This window comes from Epinephelus lanceolatus, chromosome 21 (assembly GCF_041903045.1).
Source record: "Epinephelus lanceolatus isolate andai-2023 chromosome 21, ASM4190304v1, whole genome shotgun sequence".
NCBI classification, from domain to species: domain Eukaryota; kingdom Metazoa; phylum Chordata; class Actinopteri; order Perciformes; family Serranidae; genus Epinephelus; species Epinephelus lanceolatus.
The window spans coordinates 37,996,051-38,017,634 of NC_135754.1; the positions used below are offsets into that span (position 1 = coordinate 37,996,051).

At 43.9% G+C, this 21,584-nt stretch overlaps 2 protein-coding genes and 1 long non-coding RNA gene across 3 annotated transcripts in view; 1 reads left to right on the forward strand and 2 right to left on the reverse strand.

Annotated features, from left to right (window-relative positions):
• Positions 1-13,011, forward strand: part of hid1b (HID1 domain containing b) — a 78,415-nt gene extending 65,404 nt beyond the window's left edge. Inside the window, exons 6-20 of the mRNA XM_078163733.1 lie at positions 2,291-2,397; positions 3,754-3,870; positions 4,328-4,559; positions 4,638-4,694; positions 6,130-6,270; positions 6,486-6,576; positions 6,689-6,840; positions 6,941-7,019; positions 7,107-7,271; positions 7,353-7,574; positions 9,363-9,511; positions 9,615-9,704; positions 9,793-9,884; positions 12,150-12,308; positions 12,452-13,011. Of these exons, the coding sequence (XP_078019859.1) occupies positions 2,291-2,397; positions 3,754-3,870; positions 4,328-4,559; positions 4,638-4,694; positions 6,130-6,270; positions 6,486-6,576; positions 6,689-6,840; positions 6,941-7,019; positions 7,107-7,271; positions 7,353-7,574; positions 9,363-9,511; positions 9,615-9,704; positions 9,793-9,884; positions 12,150-12,308; positions 12,452-12,515 (1,917 nt within the window). The 3' untranslated portion in view covers positions 12,516-13,011. The remainder of the gene's footprint in view (positions 1-2,290; positions 2,398-3,753; positions 3,871-4,327; positions 4,560-4,637; positions 4,695-6,129; positions 6,271-6,485; positions 6,577-6,688; positions 6,841-6,940; positions 7,020-7,106; positions 7,272-7,352; positions 7,575-9,362; positions 9,512-9,614; positions 9,705-9,792; positions 9,885-12,149; positions 12,309-12,451) is intronic.
• On the reverse strand, positions 4,451-6,314 carry LOC144459484 (uncharacterized). The gene is made up of 3 exons (XR_013488450.1): positions 6,193-6,314; positions 4,812-4,884; positions 4,451-4,542 (listed from the first exon to the last, which is right to left on the reverse strand). It is a non-coding gene; the product is annotated as an uncharacterized LOC144459484 (long non-coding RNA).
• Positions 12,754-21,506, reverse strand: LOC117246711 (proton channel OTOP3-like). Its single transcript, XM_033610640.2, has 7 exons — positions 20,962-21,506; positions 20,748-20,884; positions 17,311-17,369; positions 17,036-17,190; positions 13,614-14,296; positions 13,379-13,543; positions 12,754-13,258 (listed from the first exon to the last, which is right to left on the reverse strand). The coding sequence occupies exons 1-7, from the start codon at positions 21,323-21,325 to the stop codon at positions 13,088-13,090; spliced, it is 1,734 nt and encodes a 577-aa protein (XP_033466531.1). The 5' UTR covers positions 21,326-21,506; the 3' UTR covers positions 12,754-13,087.
• Positions 21,507-21,584: the final 78 nt, after the last annotated feature.

Consider the following 21,584-nt stretch of genomic DNA (forward strand, 5'->3'; position numbering starts at 1 on the left):
CGTTAGCATGTAGCCAAATGTACATTAGCAGTGAACATTCAGCCGGGAATACCTGTAACGGAGAATAGCTGCACTTTCTACCATGAAAAATCACAAAAATCCTGAACACAACCAGACATGTTCCAGCAGGAATATGATCAAGAATCAGGAGAAATTTATAATGTAAACTAAAATTAATATTCCCCCTGACGTTAGCATGTAGCGAAATGTATGTTAGCAGTGAACTTTCAGCCGGTAATACTTGTAACGGAGAACAGCTGAACTTTCAATCGTGAAAAATTACCAATAAAAGCTTCTAAACACAACCAGACATGTTCCAGCAGGGATATGATCTGAAATTGGGAGAAATTTATAATGTAAACTAAAATTAATATTCCCTCTGACGTTAGCATATAGCTAAATGTACATTAGCAGTGAACTTTCAGCCGGGAATACTTGTAACGGAGAACAGTTGAACTTTCAATCGTGAAAAATTACCAATAAAAGCCTCTAAGCACAATCAAACATGTTCCAGCAAGGATATGACTGAAAATCTGGAGAAATTTAGAACGTCAGCAACCATACGTATTTCCCTGACGTTAGCAAGTAGCTAAATGTACATTAGCAGTGAACTTTCAGCTGGGAATACCTGTAACGGAGAACAGTTGCACTTTTACCATGAAAAATCACAAAAAAACCTGAACACAACCAAACATGTTCCAGCAGGAATATTATCTGAAATTGGGAGAAATTTACAACGTGAACTAAAATAAATATTCCCCCTGATGTTAGCATGCAGCTAAATGTACGTTAGCAGTGAACTTGCAGCGGAGGATAACAGTAACGGAGAATTCTATCGTGAAAAATTACCAATAAAAGCTACTAAACATAACCAGACATGTTCCAGCAGGAATATGATCAAGAATCAGGAGAAATTTACAACATCAGCCACCAAGGTTACATATTCCGCCGACGTTAGCTTCATGTAGCAGTGTATGTTAGGTAATGTGAACACTTGTAGCAGCGTGCCAGGAGCAGATGATCACATAAAGAAATCTAGCGCACCACGACCTCATGCTGTATTTACTTTACATACGTTTTTATTTGAAAGTGGCCACGTTTAGTAAGAACAACCTTCATTGTAACGCTAGCGCACAACATATGGAAAAGCATAACAGGCCCCCTTTAACGCACAGACATGAGATTGATATCAGTCTTCTCATCTAACTAGTAAATAAGTTTTCTCCAACATTTTGAGCAAGTCTTTTTCCACATAAGAAGAAAACCAGCTTCCTTAAACTCAGTGTTGACTCAGTTTTGGCCCCGAAGCTACAACAGTGTCAATAATCTAAGAGAGGCAGGTCCCTGTTACTCAGCCCTGCGGCTGTACCAGTTAGCGCTGTTATCTCCTTCACACAACCTTCTCAGGCAGTAGCTCGAGTTAATGAGTTACTCCACATGAGGCAGCGAGACGGAGGAGTGGCCATGTTTGTCAACCAGGTTGAGAGGAACAGGGCTGGACACTTCTTAATCGAGCTGAGCAAACATCTGTGGTGCTGCAGAGCATGGGAGGTGACAGGAGGGTGGCTGCCCTGCAGGTCGTGACCTCTCCATGATCAGACCACTCCTCACACCTCACAGCCGCCCTGAGGAGGTAGGTGTTCAGCTCAGCGGAGCGCGTGAGTGATGAAGGTGGAAAATGACCAGCAGCTGTCGTTTGTTCCCACCTGCCTCTGTGACCTGGGAAACATGTACGCACAGAAACGTTAGAGAGCTGAGGTTTCACTTCACCGGTCAGGGCCTGGTCACAATGTGTCTGTGTTAAAGGCTCAGTTAGACGCAGCTTTTCAGAGAGTCACAGGCCCAAATCACCAGATCAGTGCTCCCTGTGTAAACTTGTGTGTGGCATGGCATGGTGCCCTTCACTGTCAGTTTACTTATGAAGAACAATGGCAGCACCTCATCAGATCTGTTCATGACACTGCAGTTATCAGTGCTGAGGTGTCACATGCAGATATTGTCAGCTTGTTGAATCACATGGTGGAAGTAGGTGTGAACACCGTCCCACTGCTCTGTCAGTTGTGACAGCTACAGTCTTGTCCTTGTTGGAGATGCATCAGGTGCCTTAGAAGCCACTTCCTTCACTTTCTTTACTTGTAACAGGAAGAACTTCACCTTGACATACAGAAAGTCTTATTTGGAAAGTGTATTTTGTTTCGTGTAGTCTGAGGAATGTCAGAAAATCATGAATAGATTTTGATGCATTTGTAACACTGACACTGATTTGTCATTGTTCCCGTCTGTGCTGCAGGACACAGCCGAGGACATCCGATCCATAGACAGCTGTGAGTACATCTGGGAGGCTGGTGTCGGCTTCGCTCAGTCTCCTCCTCCAAACTACGTCCACGACATCAACAGGTGGGACAGACAGCCAATCAGTGACTGTGGAGTGTGTGTGAGTTGTCTCGTAAATGTCACTTTCAATGAAACCTGGTAGAGAGGACGGGGATCAGGACAGAATACATGATTAGTTTGTGATGCATGTGCAGATCTGATGGAGCCATTGTGTTGCTGCTTTATCATTTGGATCATGTGTACGCACCATTTTCTACCTAAACAGATCAATATTTTACATTTTTTGAAAATTTGTGTGCATTTGTAACCTGTTGTTTCATATCTAACATGACTAGAAAGGCCCAAAAATAATTTATTGTGTTCTTTTTCCAATAACTGGTCACCAAATATTTGCAGTGGTGCCTGTTTGCAAGAGAACATGAACACATATCGACTCTGATCATTCTGCAAAGTCTGATGTCATCTTGTGTGTAGGTGGCACGACACACACACAGTGGTAGAGGGTCATGGGAGGATGCCAATGAAGCAATATTACATCAATTGGCCAAAGGGGGGCGCTATAGCAACCCATTGAAATGTCAAACTTTGAATGGGCATATCTCATGCCCCGTATGTCGTAGAGACATGAAACTTTGCACAGAGATGCCTCTCCTCATGAGGAACACATTTGCCTCAAGAACCCATAACTTCCGCTTATGTAGATTTTCCGCCATTTTGAATTTTTTGAAAAACACTTCAAATGGATCTCTTCCTAGGAAGTTTGAGCGATCTGCATGAAACTGGGTGAACATAATCTAGGGACCAATATCTAAAGTTCCCTCTTGGCAAAAGTTGGAAAACTTACTAAAACTGAGCTTCTATAAGGCAATGAATATTGCGGAGGGCGTGGCTCATCACATAAAGGTGTATAACATCTCAAGGGTTTCACCCATCACCACGCAACTTTGTAGGCATATGACCACACATAATCTGAGGGGACCCCTCCATTATTGACCCCATCAAACAAAATGGGGGCGCTAGAGAGCTCATTTCTTATCTAGGCCTAACCGCCATATGGATTTTTACTAAACTTGGTAGATATGTAGAACAGGACGCCTCAAGGTGACTGGAGAAATTTAACTCTAATTGGCAACTGGGTGGCGCTATAACAACAGAAAAATGCTTCAAAATGGCTAAAATGCAACCGATCACTGTGGCTCCCCCTGTGGACCAATGTTGGTGTTGTTTCTAATGTTTGGTATGACTAAGTCATGGTATGGTATGCTGTACATAATCACGGAAACTGTCAGTGTGTCATTCTGTCAGTCAGTCATAAAATGTCTCATTCAGGTCATATCTTTGACACATATCAGTCAGGCTGCAGTAGAGACTGTGTGACGTTCAGTAACACTGATCCATCCTGTGTTCCTGTTTGTTCAGGACGGAGCTGCTGAAGTTGCTCCTCACCTGTTTCTCTGAGGCCATGTACCTTCCTCCGTCCTCTGACAGCAGTTATCTCAACCCCTGGGTGTCCTTCTTCTGCTCCACAGAAAACAGGTAACACACACACTCACTCATTCACAGATGTGCACAGGAGTTTAGATTATTGGCACACACAGATCCTTAAATCTTCTTTACTGTAGTTTCCTGACTTTATGAAAAAAAAAAAATGTATTTTAATCTTTGCTACAGAAAGGACTGAGCTTATTGTCTTGACTGATGTTCATAGCATCTTTTTATAGAAGAATATTAACTGTGTATATAAATATTACCCCCAAAGAATAAAGATTTTGATTAAAAGCTTGACCTGAAACAGTAAAAAAGAGGGTGACAGTGGAAATCACTCTCTGCTGTGCATTAACCTCCACTGTGAGACACTGTGGCCCCTCTGAAGAGCCCTTCACCTCTGAACACATGGAAAACTCTGATAGCCCGCCATGCGTGACCACTCAGCACAGACGTACACTCATGCAGCGCTGACTGACCTCCACCTGTCTTTCACTGCTTCACCCAGACACGCCCTGCCTCTGTTCACCTCCCTGCTCAACGTGGTGTGTGCCTACGACCCCGTGGGCTACGGCATCCCGTACAACCACCTGCTGTTCTCTGACCACCGGGAGCAGCTGGTGGAGCAGGCGCTTCAGATCCTTATCGTCACCCTGGAGCATGAGGCTGGGTCGGCCGCCAGCGCTGCCCTCCAGGCCCTGGACACCTCCGCACTGTCCTCAGCTGCAGAGGAGCAGGAGGTGAGAGGGAGTGGGAGTTTTTTATTACAATAAAAACAATGATTCAGAATTTAAAATAATTTCCTGTCTGTGTTTCAGCCAGCTGCACCTGATAACCTGTTTGTGAATTATCTCTCCAGGATACACAGAGAGGAGGTACTGTGACACTCAGGTCACCATTTAGCTTTGAATACAGTGATGCTTGTTAAAGAGACAGTTTGGATGTTTTGATGTGGGGTTGTATGAGGCACTTATCCTCAGTCAGTGTGTTACCTGCAGTGGATCATGGGCTGCACACCCTCAGTTTGGAGAAGGAGACAGGACACAGAAGCTCAGCAATGTACTGCTGTGGATGGAGGGAAGCAGCAAAACATAATTAAGCCACCTAAAAATGTCAATATCAGTTTAATTGCACACCATATTTAGAATATTTTCAGCATTTTACCTTGCTGTCAGACAGCCATTTCTGACTGAATCACTGCTCTCTTCATAGTCACCAGACTCCTTTGACAAAAACAGTGATTTTAGCTCACTGAACACAGGAGCTGCTAAACTGCTGCTGCTTCAGTCAGTTAGTTTGTTTGTGTCATTGTGTGACTTTGGTGTATCCACAGTAACCCTTAAAAACACCAGACTCACACAATAACATGAACAAACTAACTGATCGGAGCAGCAGTAGACCAGCAGCTCCTGTGTTCAGCGAGCTTAAATTACTGTCTTTCTCTATGGAGTCTGGCTTTGAAGAAGTCGGCAGAAGAAAATGTTGGTAATTGTATGTTTCATACATATCACATCAACATTTCTAAAGTGATGTCCTCTATGAGCCGACTTTGTCACCAAGAGGTGGAGGTGGAGGGGATGGTGGATGTTGTGACACCTCGGCGAGACACCTGCCAAGCTGCAGACCACTGTTTGAGACCAACAAATAACAAAACTAGCTGTTTTGTTAACGAATCACTGCTGCAGTTTTTGTGGCATTTAAGATACCAAACATGGGTGTTTTTTAGTGACCAGATGCTGGTTTTCAGTCGGGTTGATAGTGCCACAAAAAGCGGTTGTTTATTACGGAAACATGGCTGCGTTTCTTTCTGGGATTGTGCCACCAAAACTGTGTATTTTTAGGCCAAAACATGATCTTTTCTGAACCATAACCAAGTGGTTTTACTGCCAAACCTAACCATATGTTAACCACAGCTTTGACACATAAAGTTTCAGTATACCCTCCACATAATGATGTGTAAATGTAACGTATCTGTGGTTTGCAGAAACGTACAATGCCCACATTGTTTCTGGCAGTTGGGTTGTTGGAGGAGAGTGCACTATAGATAACAGCTTCAGTTTCCTGTCGCTAATGTTGAATATTGTGTTAACTTAAACTGACATTCATTTTTTTGAGGTGGCTAACACGTGTTTAGCAGCCGCCCTCATCCAAAACTGTACAATATTAAGCTTCTGTTGTCGTTCTCCTGCCTGCTTCTCCAAACTGGAGGCGTGCCGACCGGCATCTATACACCGACTGTGGACAAGTTACTTAAACAACTTCACTCTGAAACACCCAAACTATCCCTTTAAAGTGTGTGTTCTCTCTCAGGACTTGAGCTTCATCCTGAAAGGTCTGGCACGGCTGATGAACAATCCTCTGATCCAGACATACCTGCCTCGTTCCACCAAGAAGATCCAGTTCCACCAGGAGCTGCTGATCCTCTTCTGGAAGTTCTGCGACTTCAACAAGGTGAGCTCAGTTTTCTATGAGTGGACAGGATGCAGCCGCCTCTGCAATTAAAAAACAGCTTGTTATAGTGACACAGCTTTGTTTTAGAATAAGTTAACTTCAGACATCCAGTCACCACGTTTGGAACCTGATAAACGCTCATGTAGTTCTTCATGTGAGTGAAAATGAGCTGAAACATTAAACCTTCAACACACTGACTCATTTGTGTGTTTTAGAAATTCCTGTTCTTCGTGCTGAAGAGCAGTGACGTGTTGGACATGCTGGTTCCCATCCTCTTCAGCCTGAACGATGCCAGAGCAGATCAGTGTGAGTCATGCGGATTAAATACTGTTTGTGTGTGTATATTAAGATGAGTATTAACGTGCAAAGGCTGTTATCACAAATCTCCAAAAACATCCATTTTTTTGTTTGTGTGCAGCTCGTGTTGGTCTCATGCACATCGGCGTGTTCATCCTCCTGCTGCTGAGCGGAGAGAGGAACTTTGGCGTTCGTCTGAACAAGCCGTACACTCTGCGTGTCCCCATGGACATTCCCGTGTTCACGGGGACACACGCTGACCTGCTGATTGTGGTGAGAGGACGTCTGATGTTACAAGATATCTTACAGTTTATCTTAAAAGCCTAAAAGAATGAGTGAAGTCAGCCACTCTGCATGTCTTTGTCATGTTTAGATCTTCCACAAGATCATCACCAGTGGACACCAGCGCCTGCAGCCTCTGTTTGACTGCCTGCTCACAATCATAGTGAACAGTGAGTATTACACATGAAATGTCGCTCCCTAGTGGCTGACTGTAAGACCTGCAGAGTATTAGTTGTGACACCTTGTGCTCTCCACAGTCTCTCCTTATCTGAAGAGCCTGTCCATGGTGGCGGCCAACAAGCTGCTCCACCTGCTGGAGGCCTTCTCCACCCCCTGGTTCCTCTTCTCCGCCCCCCAGAACCACCACCTGGTCTTCTTCCTGCTGGAGGTTTTCAACAACATCATCCAGTATCAGTTTGATGGTGAGAACAAAGACATGAACTCAAGTCACATAAACACCGTGATAGTCCCAGCCTCTGACAGCTACTGAATCTCCCTCACAGGGAACTGCAACCTCGTGTACGCCATCATCCGAAAGCGGAATGTGTTCCACCAGCTGGCCAACCTGCCGTCAGACACCGCGTCCATTCAGAGGGCGCTGCAGAAGAAGAAGAAGTCTGGGATATCCAGGACCAACTCTGCAGAGACGGAGTCCATGGAAGGCTCCAGACCAGCTGCATCTGCAGAGCCCGGCACTCTGAAAGCCAGTTTAGAGGCAACTCCAGGTATTGAGTTAGACTATAATACAGACCTAAAGTTTCATTATGATCGTAGAAGAAGTTTAAAGGTTCATTTACTGCAAACTTTCAGTAAATATAGAGTCAGTTAAATGAGTATGAACTCCATCAGAATTAGTTTGTGTGTAAATACTCCTAAAAGTTCATGAAGAACGACTTTGTTGAAACAATCCAGCAATTAAGAAAACAGCATTGTTACCTTTATAAATGGTGTTGAAACGTCTCACCAGAAAGTCACTCACTGACATGAAGCAGACATGGAGCAATCATGGAGTCATGTCAAGAGTCAGATACTCACTTTAGTAGCTGTAGTTGGATTGGGACACAGCAATTATGATGCATTCAAATTGCAACTCAAAATGGAGGCAAAGACGATGCTCAAGGCACCAAACACTCCTGCAGCACGATCCACTTCTCCACTGCTGATAGGAATGTTCAGGATGTTTTAAAGGGATAGTGCACCCAGAAATGTAAATTCAGCCTTTATCTACTCACCCATATGCCGAGGGAGGCTCAGGTGAAGTTTTAGAGTCCTCTCATCACTTGCAGAGATCCAAGGGGAGAGGAGGTAGCAACACAACTCCACCTAATGGAGGCTGACGGCGCCCCAGATTCAAACGTCCAAAAACACACTGAGCCCGTGCTCGTTCTGTCCCTTTAACTGTAATTACAACCCCAAGCCTGGTTTAAACCCGACATTTTTTTGTAAGGATACGAACGTGGACATTGAGGGCTGACTCTCGTCTTTCTTTCCATGCAAGCCTTCGTCATGTGCCTCTTAAGTGTGGAGGTCCCCGTCTTTTTGCTGTCATATACCAGCATCGTGCTGCACTTGGTACACTCGACGAAGCGACACACAAGTTGTCACAGTCGACAACTCACATGTGCGCGGCCGGTGGCAAACCCATCTCTGTCAGTTTATATTTTATTTTCTTGTAATATAGTCAGTAGCATCCATAATAAATGATAGCTTTATTCTATAGCTATAAATCAACTATTAAAACTGTGAAATCAGATGAATTATTTCTTAGTTTTGTTGGTATATTTTGTCACATACAGATATGCAGTGTTGATTGCTGGGTAATGTGCATGTTGATGTTATCCAGCGTCAAGTCTCTGATGATGTGACGAGATGATATGTGCCTGTCATAATAATGTGCACAAGGGTCCATCGTAACTACCAGACGCCACTGGCCATCGGTGCAGGTTTTGGGGGACACAGGGGACACGTCCCCCTCAATATTTAGAACTCCTGCATTTGTCTCCCTCAGTTTAACATAGAGTTGCAGAGGGCTTTTGTTTTGCAGAGCTTCTAGAACACGACACATAGATGCAACAATGCCTCCAGTGAAGTAACTGGTAACAGTGTGCAAACTTGGTGCATAAAAATTCACTAGAATGCTGGAGATGAAGTGTTTGACGCTGGGAGAAAGAGCATCAGACCCCCGCTTAATATGTGTCCAGAAAAAAACGTACATCATGTCCTCACTTTGCTAATGAAGTGCAGTGAGGCAGTAGTGTTGCATGGAAGGAATGTATTCAGGTCTGAGGTTTGATCAGCTGCAGAGAAGTGTCCTGTGATGTGGGAGTGGTGTGACAAGTGTCTGTAGATGTTTTTTTTTTTTCCATGAAATCCAGTGTGTCTGCTGTGACTCTGAGTCTGAGCTGACGACAGCTGGAGGTAAAACCTTTACACAGCCGCCTCTCATGTCTGCAGCGGGTAAAGATGATTTGTTTCCTCTGCAGTTAAAAAAACACTCGTCTTTCTTCCTTTAGGAATCGATAAGATAACAGAGAAGTCCCAGGTGAGCGTGGACGGCACGATGGTCGCTGTGCCACATTCAGACTCTCAACAGACGACGGCTGACAGCAGCGCAGCAGCTGGAGCCAGTGACACAGAGTCCAACTCAGAGAGAGACCCCGAGGTAGACGAGGCTTCACATCACTCATCCTCTCACTTTGTTTGTTTGTTTTATTTTGTTCTGTCTGCAGTTAAAGTGACACCTGCACTTTTCACTCTGCTGTCAGGTCTATCACACAGAGTCAGAGGCAGCGAGGAGTCGGTTGTCAAGTGTGTCATCATCAGCAGCAGCAGCCTGGAGCGCCAATACAGACTGGGTCAGTAGAACTCTTCTCTACTGTGTGTTTTTATCCTCATGTGTTTATTTCCTGTCTGTTGTTCAATCTGCTGCCTGTGTGTTCTCAGGTGTTGGCGTGGAAGGCGAAGCTTCCTCTGCAAACCATCATGCGGCTGTTACAAGTCCTGGTCCCTCAGGTGGAGAAGATCTGTATCGACAAGTAAGAAAATGAAAATGAATGATAGGACCTTTTTGTTAAGAGTTAAATGGTGCTGTTTATTCCAGAGATGACAGTTTCCTGTTGTCTTTTTTCTTGGATGTTGTGTTCGATGAAGGAGACACTCTTTGCTTCTCCTATTGGGTCATCGCAGCTCTTGCTGCTCATATTAAAGGGATAGTGCACCCAAAACTGAAAATGCAGCCATTATCTACTCACCCATATGCCGAGGGAGGCTCAGGTGAAGTTTTAGAGTCTACAGGCTAGCTACAGGCTACAATGAGGCTAAAAACAGAGTTCAAATGAGGTTTTTCCAAACAACTTTTTATGTCGGGGCTTCAGGACACTTGGATCACTACGGACGAGCAGTATGGAGATATTTTGTGGTTTCAATGATGTGTTTTTGGACGTTTGAATCTGGGGCGCCGTCAGCCTCCATTAGGTGGAGTTGTGTTGCTACCTCCTCTCCCCTTGGATCTCTGCAAGTGATGTGAGGACTCTAAAACTTCACCTGAGCCTCCCTCGGCATATGGGTGAGTAGATAATGGCTGAATTTACATTTTTGGCTGCACTATCCCTTTAACAGCCCAGTTATTGAAGGCAAAATACAGAGTTCTGCTCTGGGAAACAAAACTTGTGTTGGCATTTTAAAATAGAAAATTAGGTGCTCTTCAAGAATAGAGCAAGAAGGAAGAATTACAAAAACAGTGACTGTCCATCTTATTTTTAAGGGCGCTCCATGGTGTTGGTTCGCAATCTGAGATGCTTCGGAGGCTCTTTGAGTTTGAGCTAAAAATCTTTTGTCAAGTACGAGATGATGCTCAACGAAGTGTCCATTATCAGGGATTATTGAACAGCAGCAGGGCCATTGAGTCCTGATTATGAACACCTCGAAGAACATTATCCTGCTTATACTATGGTCATTTGACAAAGGAAAAAAACACAAATATTCATGTATATTTTAATCCTTTTTGGAGTCACAAGCCATCACTCAGTTTCCTTGGTAACAGTCATTACCACCCCATCTTAAAATGTCTTACAGTCAGTGTTGCAACAATAAGGCCTTTAATGTCATGAAATAGTCTTAAATTGAAATTTGTGAGGTCTTAACTGCTTTAAACATTTGATCTAATTTCATTTATCCATTTTTTAAATTTCTTTTTGTGAAAACGAGTGATGTCTTTCTAAAAGTTTCACATTTCTAATGTTACAGATCTTTAAAAACTGTAACACTGACATTTTACTGACCTGTTGGCAAAATGTAGACTGACTTAACTCACTGACTCTAGTAGCACTTACCTCTGCACAAGATCACATATACACTACTGACCTGCGATGTTTAAATAAGTAAAACATGATTTGTCCAAAAAATCTGTCCTAAATTTGGTTAAAACGTGTCTTGAACGTGTCTAAAAAGCATTAGATTGAACTGTCTGACACTTGTAGACACCCTGATGAGGCTCTCATGCAATGGAAACGTCATTCACATCTCCAGTAAATAGGACGAACCTCAGCGTGCTTTTATACCTGACCTGTTTGGATCGGTTAAAATGAACTGAGGTCTGTTAGTGCGGTTTGTTTGGGCAGCTGTCAGTCAAACCCTGGTGCAGACCAAACAACCGAACCGAGACCACTTGAAAAGCTGTGTCTTCCAAACGGACTCTGGTGCGGTTTATTTGTGGTGTGAAAGGAAACGAACCAACCACAGATATTATGATGCAGATATGAGATTGTAGCAACAGCTAAACAAATCTAAATCTGTCCATGATCTCATAAAGGACCCTGATAAAGGACATGTGTATCCCATAACCTCTCTATGCTAATGCATACATGTAACCATGGTAACCATATGCACGTCAGTGAGGGAATTTTCCCTGATTAAATTACTGTGTCCGACTCAGTGTGCTTTGTCTGTTCATTACAAAGTGTGTGACAGTGATGCGACAGTATGAAGCTCTGAGTCATTACTGGACAAGACGCCTTCTTTTCATCCTGTCTTTACGTTAGTCAAAATTCATAACATGCCATAGATCTGCAGTCTGATCACTGCCCAATAATAATGCCCACAATCAGCTCTTTGTGAAGTTCCATTGTATTAGAGAGAAGTCAGACATCTGTACAGCTGATATCTCCAACACTCTGCAGCTCACACCAAAACTAAGTTGATAAACAGCACGACAGGTGAGAGAGAGAATGGATTTTGATCTTTGGGTAAACTGTCCCTTTAATTGTTGAGCTCAGTTTCAGTGTTGTTGTTGTCTTTCTCAGGGGTTTGACAGACGAGTCAGAAATCCTAAAGTTCCTTCAACACGGCACGCTGGTCGGCCTCCTGCCCGTCCCTCATCCCATCCTCATCAGGAAGTACCAAGCCAACGCCGGCACCGCCATGTGGTTCCGCACCTACATGTGGGGCGTGATCTACCTACGGTAAACAGTTTCACGTGTTTTAAAAATGACAACAGAGCCGTCTGATCTCAAACTGGCCCGACAAGTCTTGACTCTTTAAAATCTTTTGGTCATCACGGTTTGAGTTTTAACAATGCCTTGTTTTCTGACTCTTGTTACCATAGCAACGTGGATCCTCCAATCTGGTACGACACGGACATACGGCTCTTTGAGATCCAGAGGATTTAGAGCAGCTGCCGAAGGTTCTCTTCACTCACTCGCCACCAACGAGATCTCGCAGCTGACCTGAGATCAGAGGAACCATTCTCTGGTGTTATTTAAAGAAAACAAGCAGTGATGATGTCGTGCTTCGTTCTTCCTGCCAACTTTCAGTGTTCAGACTAAATTGAAGGATGTTTAAATGTGTCAAACAGAAGTTAGTGTGTGTCACACACAGACCTGTGTCACCAGCGATGCCAAACAGTCATTAAATCTGACATTTATTGAACATTGATTTATTCACAAGTTCCAGCCAAACAAAGTGGGAAATCATTTCTTAATGGAGCTTTGTGCACAGAGGAGTCACGCTGAAACAGGACAGAGACAAACCAAACTGTTGACAGACAAACATCATTGTGTTCTTTAACTGCATTTAAAGAAAACACACTATTAAAAAACAGCCTCAGACCCAAACTGTAGAAGGATGTCCTCATACTTTTGGCCATGTATAAACTAAATAAATATATACCATGTTTGGTTTTTTTCAACCACACATTTGTATAATATCTCCTTCAATAGTCACATTAAGCCGCTGCTGCTCGTCACGCGGAGATGAGCAGCTCCATTAAAGCTCCCACAGAGTGCATCCTGTAGAAAACGCTGAGCGGCTGACTCAAGTTCACCAGAACGAACCAGACAGAGAAGCCGAAAAACTGTTTCCCGAGGCCGTTCTCAAACTGGGGGTGGACTCCAAACGCAGGGATGACCCACAGCTGCGAGAGGAGGGAACGTGGACGTGTTGCATGAACGCAGGAAGAAAAAAGAAACTTTATTAATAAAAATATTTGATTATTAGTTACTCTATAAATCAGATAATAAAAACATGAGTTCACCATAATGTTGGCGAGAATAAGGAAAGCACAGATTTCTTGTATCGCTCTCTTGGTCCAGGGTTTTTTCCCATCATGCTCTTGAGCAGCAGCTGACGTGTTCCCCTCCAGCAGTGAAATATCCGGCTTCCTCTCCTCTTGTATCGGCACAGCAACCTTTTTCTTCAGCTGTGGAAACAAAACCATTTAATCACTGACTCGTTTCAGTTTACAGAACATTCACATGAAACGCAGGTACCTTGAATATGCTGCTCCGCTGCCTCTCTTTCTTCTTGGCGAGGAGGTTGGGGTGCCTGTGGAGGCCTTCGATGATGAAGATGTTCTGGAGGATGAGCTCCAGCAGGCTGAGGAGGGAGTAGGACAGGTCGAGGTCCCCCAGAGGGCTGTCGGTCCCTAAAGCCAGGGCCGCCACCAGGGAGAAGTAGGAGAGGGCGAGCTGGCCCAGAGCTGCTGCGAGCAGGAGGAGCACATCCAGGCTGCGAGTCGGGTTGTGTCCCGATTCATTCGCCCTCATCTCCAGTCTGTGGACCAGCATCCCGGCCAGCGAGCACAGAGACATGACGGGCATCACGGCTAAATGGTAGCCGTAAAATATGTGGAAGGCGGTGAGGCGGAGCTGCTGCTGGCCCACCCAGACCTGGTAGAAAATGAAGACGGCCACTCCCGCTATGAGCACCAGGATGCCAAACACAAGGCCGTATATGACCCCGCCTTGATAGACGACACGAAAGGTCAGCTTCTGAGCGACGTGGTGGGGACCTGGACTCATCCTGCGGCCCACGTTCTTCCACATCACATAGATCATGCAGCCTGCCATCAGGTAGTACTCCATGCTGAAGGGAAACAGGATCTCAAAGCCTTTCCTGAAGGTGAGGCAGGCTGCGCTCGCAGTGCACTGACAGAAGGTCGAATTTAGAATTCCTGAAAGACGGCGTGAAGGAAGACACGTGAGAAAATACACACTGATCAGCTACAAGATTAAAACACTGACAGGTGAAGTGAGTAACATGTTCTGCAGGGAAACCCTCGGTCCTGGTGTTCATGTGGATGCTACTTGGCACGCACCAGCCACCCAAACAACATTACAGACCAATCCCACTCCCTGATGGCAGTGTCCCCCCAGCAGGACAGTGCGCCATGCCACACCATAAAACCTGCTCAGGAATGGCCTGAGGAATGTGACAAAGCCATCAAGGCGTTGATCTGGCTTCTAAATAACCCAGATGTCGATCCGATCAAGGGTCCACGGGTCATGCCGGTACCCCAGAGGTCCTGTGTCCATGTGTCGATAGGTCAAAGCCAGTCCGATCCACAATGAGGCCTCCGACCTGTCCAGGTATGAACACAGGACCTCTGGCAGTGTCCTGCCGTGTCAGACACCAGGGTGTTGGTGGTGGAGCCTTCAAGTCCTGTGGGTTGTGAGGTGGGATACCAGCACGTCCTATGGGTGCTTGATCGGATTGAGATCTGGGGATTTTGTCGGCCAGGTCGACAACTTGAACTCTTAATCACCATCCTCTGGCCATTTTAGCAGTTTTTGCTGTGTGGCTGGGGGGTCACTGCCTTCAGGATTGCTGCTGCCATTTGGGGGTGTACTTGGTCTGCAGTGGTGTTCAGGTGGGTGGTGCATGTCAGTTGGCGTCCAGACTGCCAGGACTGAAGGTTTTCCAGCAGAATATTGCATTGTAACAAGATGATCAGTGTTACTGACTTCATCTGTCAGTGGTTTAATGTGTTAGCCGATCAGTGTGTGTGATAATTTAGTTGCAGGCGGCGATTTCAGGGTTCAAGCCAACACAGATTGTTAGCAGTTAAAAGCTGTGGAGGATCAAGAGCTTTGACAGTTTCAGACACCTGAGTTTATCAGGTTTAATGACAGGTGAATGGAGGCTCGTTCATTTACATCCGTATCTCTGTCGGCCACGCTCTTCATCTGCAGTTTGGTACAAAAATTTCATACAAATAGGACCTTTGGTTTAGGCTGAGATATGAAAAATACATGCATACATGGTTCAACATTGTTATGCTAGTTTTTTAATGATTGTACAAACAATTTCTGATTTATGGTTCGATTTGTGTTTTGCCAAGTCCCTTTTTTTGCATTTTGCTGTGCTCCCTAGAGGTCAGTTTGACTGAACCTTTCAGGGTATGTTTCGAGTACCTGTGTGGACATTTCCTGCAAGTTTCATAATGACTGACCCCACAGATGTAGAGTTGAGTTAGGTCTATTTATGTGCTGAGCCACGCCCCTTTTGAAGTTCACTGGTAAGTATCTTTACAATGCAATGACATATCAACAAGCTTTTGATACCTATTTAAAGGCTTTGTCCGATAATGGTCCACAGAAAATCTGGTACATATGGGACCTTTGGTTTAGGCAGAGATGTCAAAAATATTCAAATTGCCATGGTGCTGCCCATTATTGAGCGATTTTGAAATAAGTTTGCATACATGGTTCAACATTGTTATGCTAGCTTTGTAATGATTGAACAAACAATTTCTGAATTATAGTCCGATTTGTGTTATGCAAAGTCCCTTTTCTTTCTTCAAAAAAAAAAATCCAGAGTTCTCGCGAGAGCACAATTTGAATTTGCTCAGCGAGTCACTCTGGCAGTCAGTAATGATGCTCATTACCCATGCTGTTGGAGAAGAGCTGCACCAATCACATCGGTGTATCTGATATAGGCGGGCCAGAGGCGAGCTAAACAGATGACGACAGCGCTGCGACGACGAAGTCCAGAATCAGTCAATAAACATGGCAAGATGGCTACGGATGAACACCAGTTGTTTGAAACGGCTTCGGCCGCTACAATGAACGAGTTAGACTTGTCTTTTTCTCTAAAAGAGGAACAAAAGACGGCGCTCGAGTCTTTCCTTTGCAAGAAGGACGTTTTTTGCTGTTTTGCCGACCGGATACAGCAAGAGTCTAATCTACCAGTTAGCTCCGCTGGTAGCTAAGCTCTGGATACATCACTGCGTGTATTGTTCTGATTGGTCGTAGTGTTATTCAATTGCGTGCAGTGATATTTTCAAATACATGCTTGGTGCCGCCCCTCGAGTTGGGCCATTTGCATTACTCATAGCCAGACCCTAAATCTTTCTAGATTTGGGTCTGGATTTCCAGGCTAGATATTTTCTGCAACTTTGGTGAAGATTGAAATTCATTAGTAGGCTAAGTATCTTTAAAATGCAACGAGATAGCAACAAGCTTTTGATAAAGTTTGACCATCTTAGTTCAGCAATGATCCAAAGAAAATTTGTTACAAATCAAACCTACGGTTTAGGAGATGTCAGAAATACGTTTTTCAAAAAAATTTAAAATGGTGGAAAATGTAGTCAGGCTGATTAAAGTGGTTCGTGGGGCAGATTTGTTTAATGAGGACAGATGGATGTCTGTACTAATTTTTGTGTAACTTGGACTCACAGCATAGTTTCAAAGTTGACCTTTAATTGTAGCGCCCCCATCAGGCTGATTGGAGTGATGTTTGTTAAGCAGCATTTGCTATCAATGTCCAGCCATTGGTGTAAATGTCATGTGTCTACAATGTGCCGTAAACACTTGAAAAATAATAAACCCGCTCACACACAGAAGCGTTTCATCTCTTTGGGCTTGAACCCACAACAAGGTAGGTTTGATTTACACCCATCAGGTTCATCTACCTGCAGCATCAGACACGTCTCCTTCAGATGAGCTCGTGTTGCCCAAATAAAGCCCGTCTTCTTTTTCTATCTCGATCTCCTCGTGGATGGTGTCCTCCGTCACTGCGTTCAGCCACAGCAGCAGGTTGGCCGACAGGATCATCATCAACCCCGACCTGTGTCGAACGCAGGATGCAAATATTCACACAGTCAAATATGAAGGTTAAAAAATAACACGTACAAAAACAACACACACCTGAAGCTGGAAATTACAAACGTATGGAGTGATGATGCACCTGGTGATGATCTTGTGTCGGTGGATGCAGTCTTTGGAGTGAGCCCACAGTAAATACGTCTGCAAAAGACAAATAAACGGTTATCCAATAATAAACACAACGAGTCCTGAGGACAAAACAGAAAGAATTTAAAGATTTATTGAGATGTTTTTACATAATACAATGTTAAAGTGCTACAGGAAATAAAGGTTAAAATAAACTGAAGGAGACAAATAATGACACAAAACCTGTCAGAGTCACAGGAGTTATTTTGAATTTTTAATTTTAAGTCAGTCAAGAAATTTCTTATAAACTTTTCAAAGAACTCGTCTGCCAACTTTCACATTAATAGTGTTCATAATTTAATGTTTATTTTAGCAGCCTGTCCCTTAAACGTGCAGATTTTTATATAATTTGAGGCTTTAATTTAAACAATTTGTTAGATTTAGAAACATTACGTCACTGAGCCGATTCCACTGACTGATGATGACCAAAGCTGCAGCTGAAACCTCTTGTAAAAAAGTTGGTAAGTGGACCTACAGTATGAAATAAGATATTTTGTTGCACATATCCTGAATTTAGCTGACAGGGTGATTGTTATCAAGGCATTTTTAATATTATTTTAAGGGACATTTATTTAATAGTGATCAGGTTTGTAAGCTTTAATTCTTGAAAATTTTACACCTGCTTCATGTATCAAAATTTTGCGTTTGCACACCCGTTATGGTGCCTAATGTTAGCAAAATCTAGATGGATGTCGTGTAACTTAAAGTCATAAGTGTCCTTGTTATGTTTCTGTGCTGTTGTACAATTTAGCATTATCCATTATTTGCCTCTTACAGTTGTCTCTGTTGAGCAATAGCAACAAAGGCTTACTTGATTTTCACAGCAGGACTGAGACATTATATCAGTGTTCATACTTCTTCTGGAACTTAATTTAAAATGACTTGAGCTCCACTTACGGCGGGCTTTGTCACTCATTTCTACATGTTATAAAAAGTTTATTAAAGGAACACTTCACCCCCAAAGTGACCATTTGTATATCAGTTACTCACCCTGTGTTACGTTGAATTTGTGGTGAAAACCTTGTTTTTCTTACATGCCTTCACAGTGAACGAAGAATCCAAAACTTGAGAAAGATATTGATGAATTGAAGTCATTGGGGTCCACGTTTAACAACAGCAAAACTATATCAAAACATCAGTTTACAAAGTCTCAAAGAACTCGTGCAGTATAATCCAAGTCTCATTTATCCAGCTGTATGCTCAGTATAGGTCTCAGCAACATGAAGATGTTATATCGTTATCAAGATATGAGATTATAGGGGCGTCGGTAGCATAGTGGATAGTGCCAGTGCCCCATGTACAGAGGCATTGCATTGCTGCAGTGGCCGCGGGTTCGAATCTGGCTAATGGCCCTTTGCTGCATGTCAGTCCCCACTCTCTCTCTGTCTCCCCATTTCACCCTCTGTCCTGTCAATAAAGGCAAAAAGCCCATAAAAATATCTTTAAAAAAAAAAAAAGATATGAGATTATATATCATCTTACATTTTGGATATCACTGTATCGTGATAGGACATAAATGATTTTTTCCTTAATTTTACAGGCTGCAATACACTTAAGTGACCAGACTTTTCTATTTGTTTTAACGCTTGCCTGAACTCACTTAGTCGTTATATCCATATTATTGATGATTATTGATCAAACATCTCATTGTGGTAATATTTTCTGGGAAAAAACCAACAACAAAAAATTTGTCACATCATTGGAAATGCTTTCGAGGAGAGTGAAAAATATTGAGATCTATATAGTGTATCCAGATATAGCCGAAAAATATCGTGTCATAATTTTCAGGGCATATCGCCCAGCCCATGCTCAGTACTTCCAAACAAACAGCCCCGGAACTGATCTTAAAACAAAACATATCCACGCTCGTATCAAAGCCAGACTCCACTGACAAAACAATAATTTTACCTCCCTGAACACAGGAGCTGTTGGTTTACTGCTGCCTCCATCACTTAGTTTGTTTGTGTTATTGTGTGACTTTAGTGTTTTAAAGGGTTACTGCGGATTCACCAAAGTCACACAATAACACAAACTAACTAACTGATCAAGGCAGCGGTAGACCAACAGCTCCTGTGTTCAGGGAGGTAAAATGGAGTCTCTCTGTGAGGAGAGCATCGATAACTTTTAATTTTAGTTCAGTATCCCATCTGAAAGAGCTCTCTGTTTGAGAAGCACTGAGCATACCACTGGATCAATGAGACTTGAGCCCCTTTTACACTGCCAGGTTTTCAGCGAATGTTGGGCCGTTTTGCCGGCAAGCTGCGAGCGTTTAGACACACAGAGCCGGATTGGCGAGTTGATCCGAGGTGCCCAATTTTCCGCCTCGTAGGGTAGACATATTGGTGGAACCCTTTTTGGTTTAAACAGACTGAGGCGGCCTTCTGCAACAGGAGGAGCTGTTGATGACTTGTGGGAGGAGCTGTTGATGACGCCGCACGTGCGAGCCACTGGCGGTGGATAAACAGGAAACAGCTGATAGCAGGAATTAGCGAGCAGCTAGTAGCAAGAGGGAAACACAAACCTGACAGACACTGTAAAGATGAGCAACTGGGGAGACAAGGAATCGCGCGCCCTCCTTGTCCTCGCAAACGAAGAGGCCATTAACCGTCAGATGACGGGGACGGTGAAGAACGGGCCGACTTACGAGAGAATCACTGAAGGACTAACCAGCCGCGGCTTCCCTCCCACGTCACTGTTTACGTCACACGCTGAGCTACACGTTTTGTTACTTGCTCACGCCCCCCATTGCCCCGAAAAAGGCACATTCTGTATAAACAAAAGTAGGTAGGCGGCATTTTGCTGCACTCCCCGATTTTGTTTTTATACTGCCAATGCTGAAAAAAGACTGATTGGGCTTAGACTCCTGTCTAAAAAGGGCTGTTGATTATACTGTATGAGCTGTGTGAGAGTTTGTAAATGGATGTTTTGATATAGATTTGCTGTTGTTAAATGGTCCCCTGTGACTTTAATTTTTTACACCATGAATTTTCTCACGTTTATTTTTTTTTTTTTTTTGGATTCTTCGTTCACCGTGTAGGCATGAAAGAAAAGCAAAGTTTTATTTAGGAATTTAATGTAACACATGGTGAGTAATAGATCATTTTTTTCGTGGAGTATTCCTTTAAACCAGATCATAAACACACAGTATCACCATGACGTTAGCTAGGATGTGGAGAGCACAGATTTCTTGTGTCGCTCTTTTGGTGCAGGGCTTTTTTCTCATCATGCTCTTTAAAGTGTTCCCCTCCAGCAGAGATTATAGTTCAACATATTCAGTGTAACACAAGGTGAGTTATTGATATACAAAGGATCATTGTGTTCCTTTAAAAACTGTGACTTGTGTTCTGGTTTCTGCTCTTGTTTCAGCCGAGTCGTTCGTATAACTAGCATTACCTGTAGCAGGAGAAAAGAGCCCTCGATAAATGGAGACAGAACTGTGGCAGCAGGTTTACACTCCCTCATGCTGATCAAATAACCAGCCCTGAAGACAAACAGCAGCAGACTGAACGCAGCAAACAGCATGAGGACGACTGCACCAGAGAGGAGAAATGTTTCATTATGTAGTGCAAACAAATAATGTTATACGTTTCAACACACAGCAGCTCACCAGTGACAGTGATTCCCCCGGCGTGGTGGTCTTTATGTGGGCAGATGCCGGGCTGCTTCCTGGCCCACAGCAGGTACCACAGCATCCAAACCAGACTGACCCCCATCAGCAGCAGCATGAACACCTGGGGCTCCTGGTGCTTCAGGCCGTCGGGGTTAAAAGCCTGTCCTGCCACCAGGGCCGCTCCCAGCAGCACCACGTTCAGACCCAGCAGACCAGAGATCAGACGCCTCCCACTGGGAGCCCAAACCAGCACCGGGTCCTGCTCCGGGTCCTGGATCTGATGGTCTGAGGTCTGAACTGGGTCGTCACTTTGTGGGTTCCCATGTGTCCTCTGGGAGGAATCCAGCTGATCTAGATCCATGTTCACCTTTTTATTCTTCCTCTAAAAACACTCTTCACTTCCTGTCACTCTCCGTCGTCTTCTTTCTTCTTCCATTCAGTTTGCAGAGTTCACTCTCATGACTTCATCCTGCCGTTCAACATGTGAGGGCACGCAGCTGAAAGATAGCAATCCTCTTGTGTGCCCTCCCACACAGGTGTAGGTGTGGTCACGATCCAGTGCATTAATACCAACACACCTTTCACCGGAAAACCAACAGGTATCATGTTTACTTTTCATG

Coding starts and splice junctions, on each gene's coding strand:
- LOC117246711 (XM_033610640.2), bottom strand. CDS start 21,325: ATGGATCTAGATCAGCTGGATTCCTCCCAGAGGACACATGGGAACCCA. Junction 14,297..17,035: donor AGACGTGTCTGATGCTGCAG/GTAGATGAACCT, acceptor GCCGTCTTTCAG/GAATTCTAAATTCGACCTTC. Junction 13,544..13,613: donor AGCGGAGCAGCATATTCAAG/GTACCTGCGTTT, acceptor TTGTTTCCACAG/CTGAAGAAAAAGGTTGCTGT.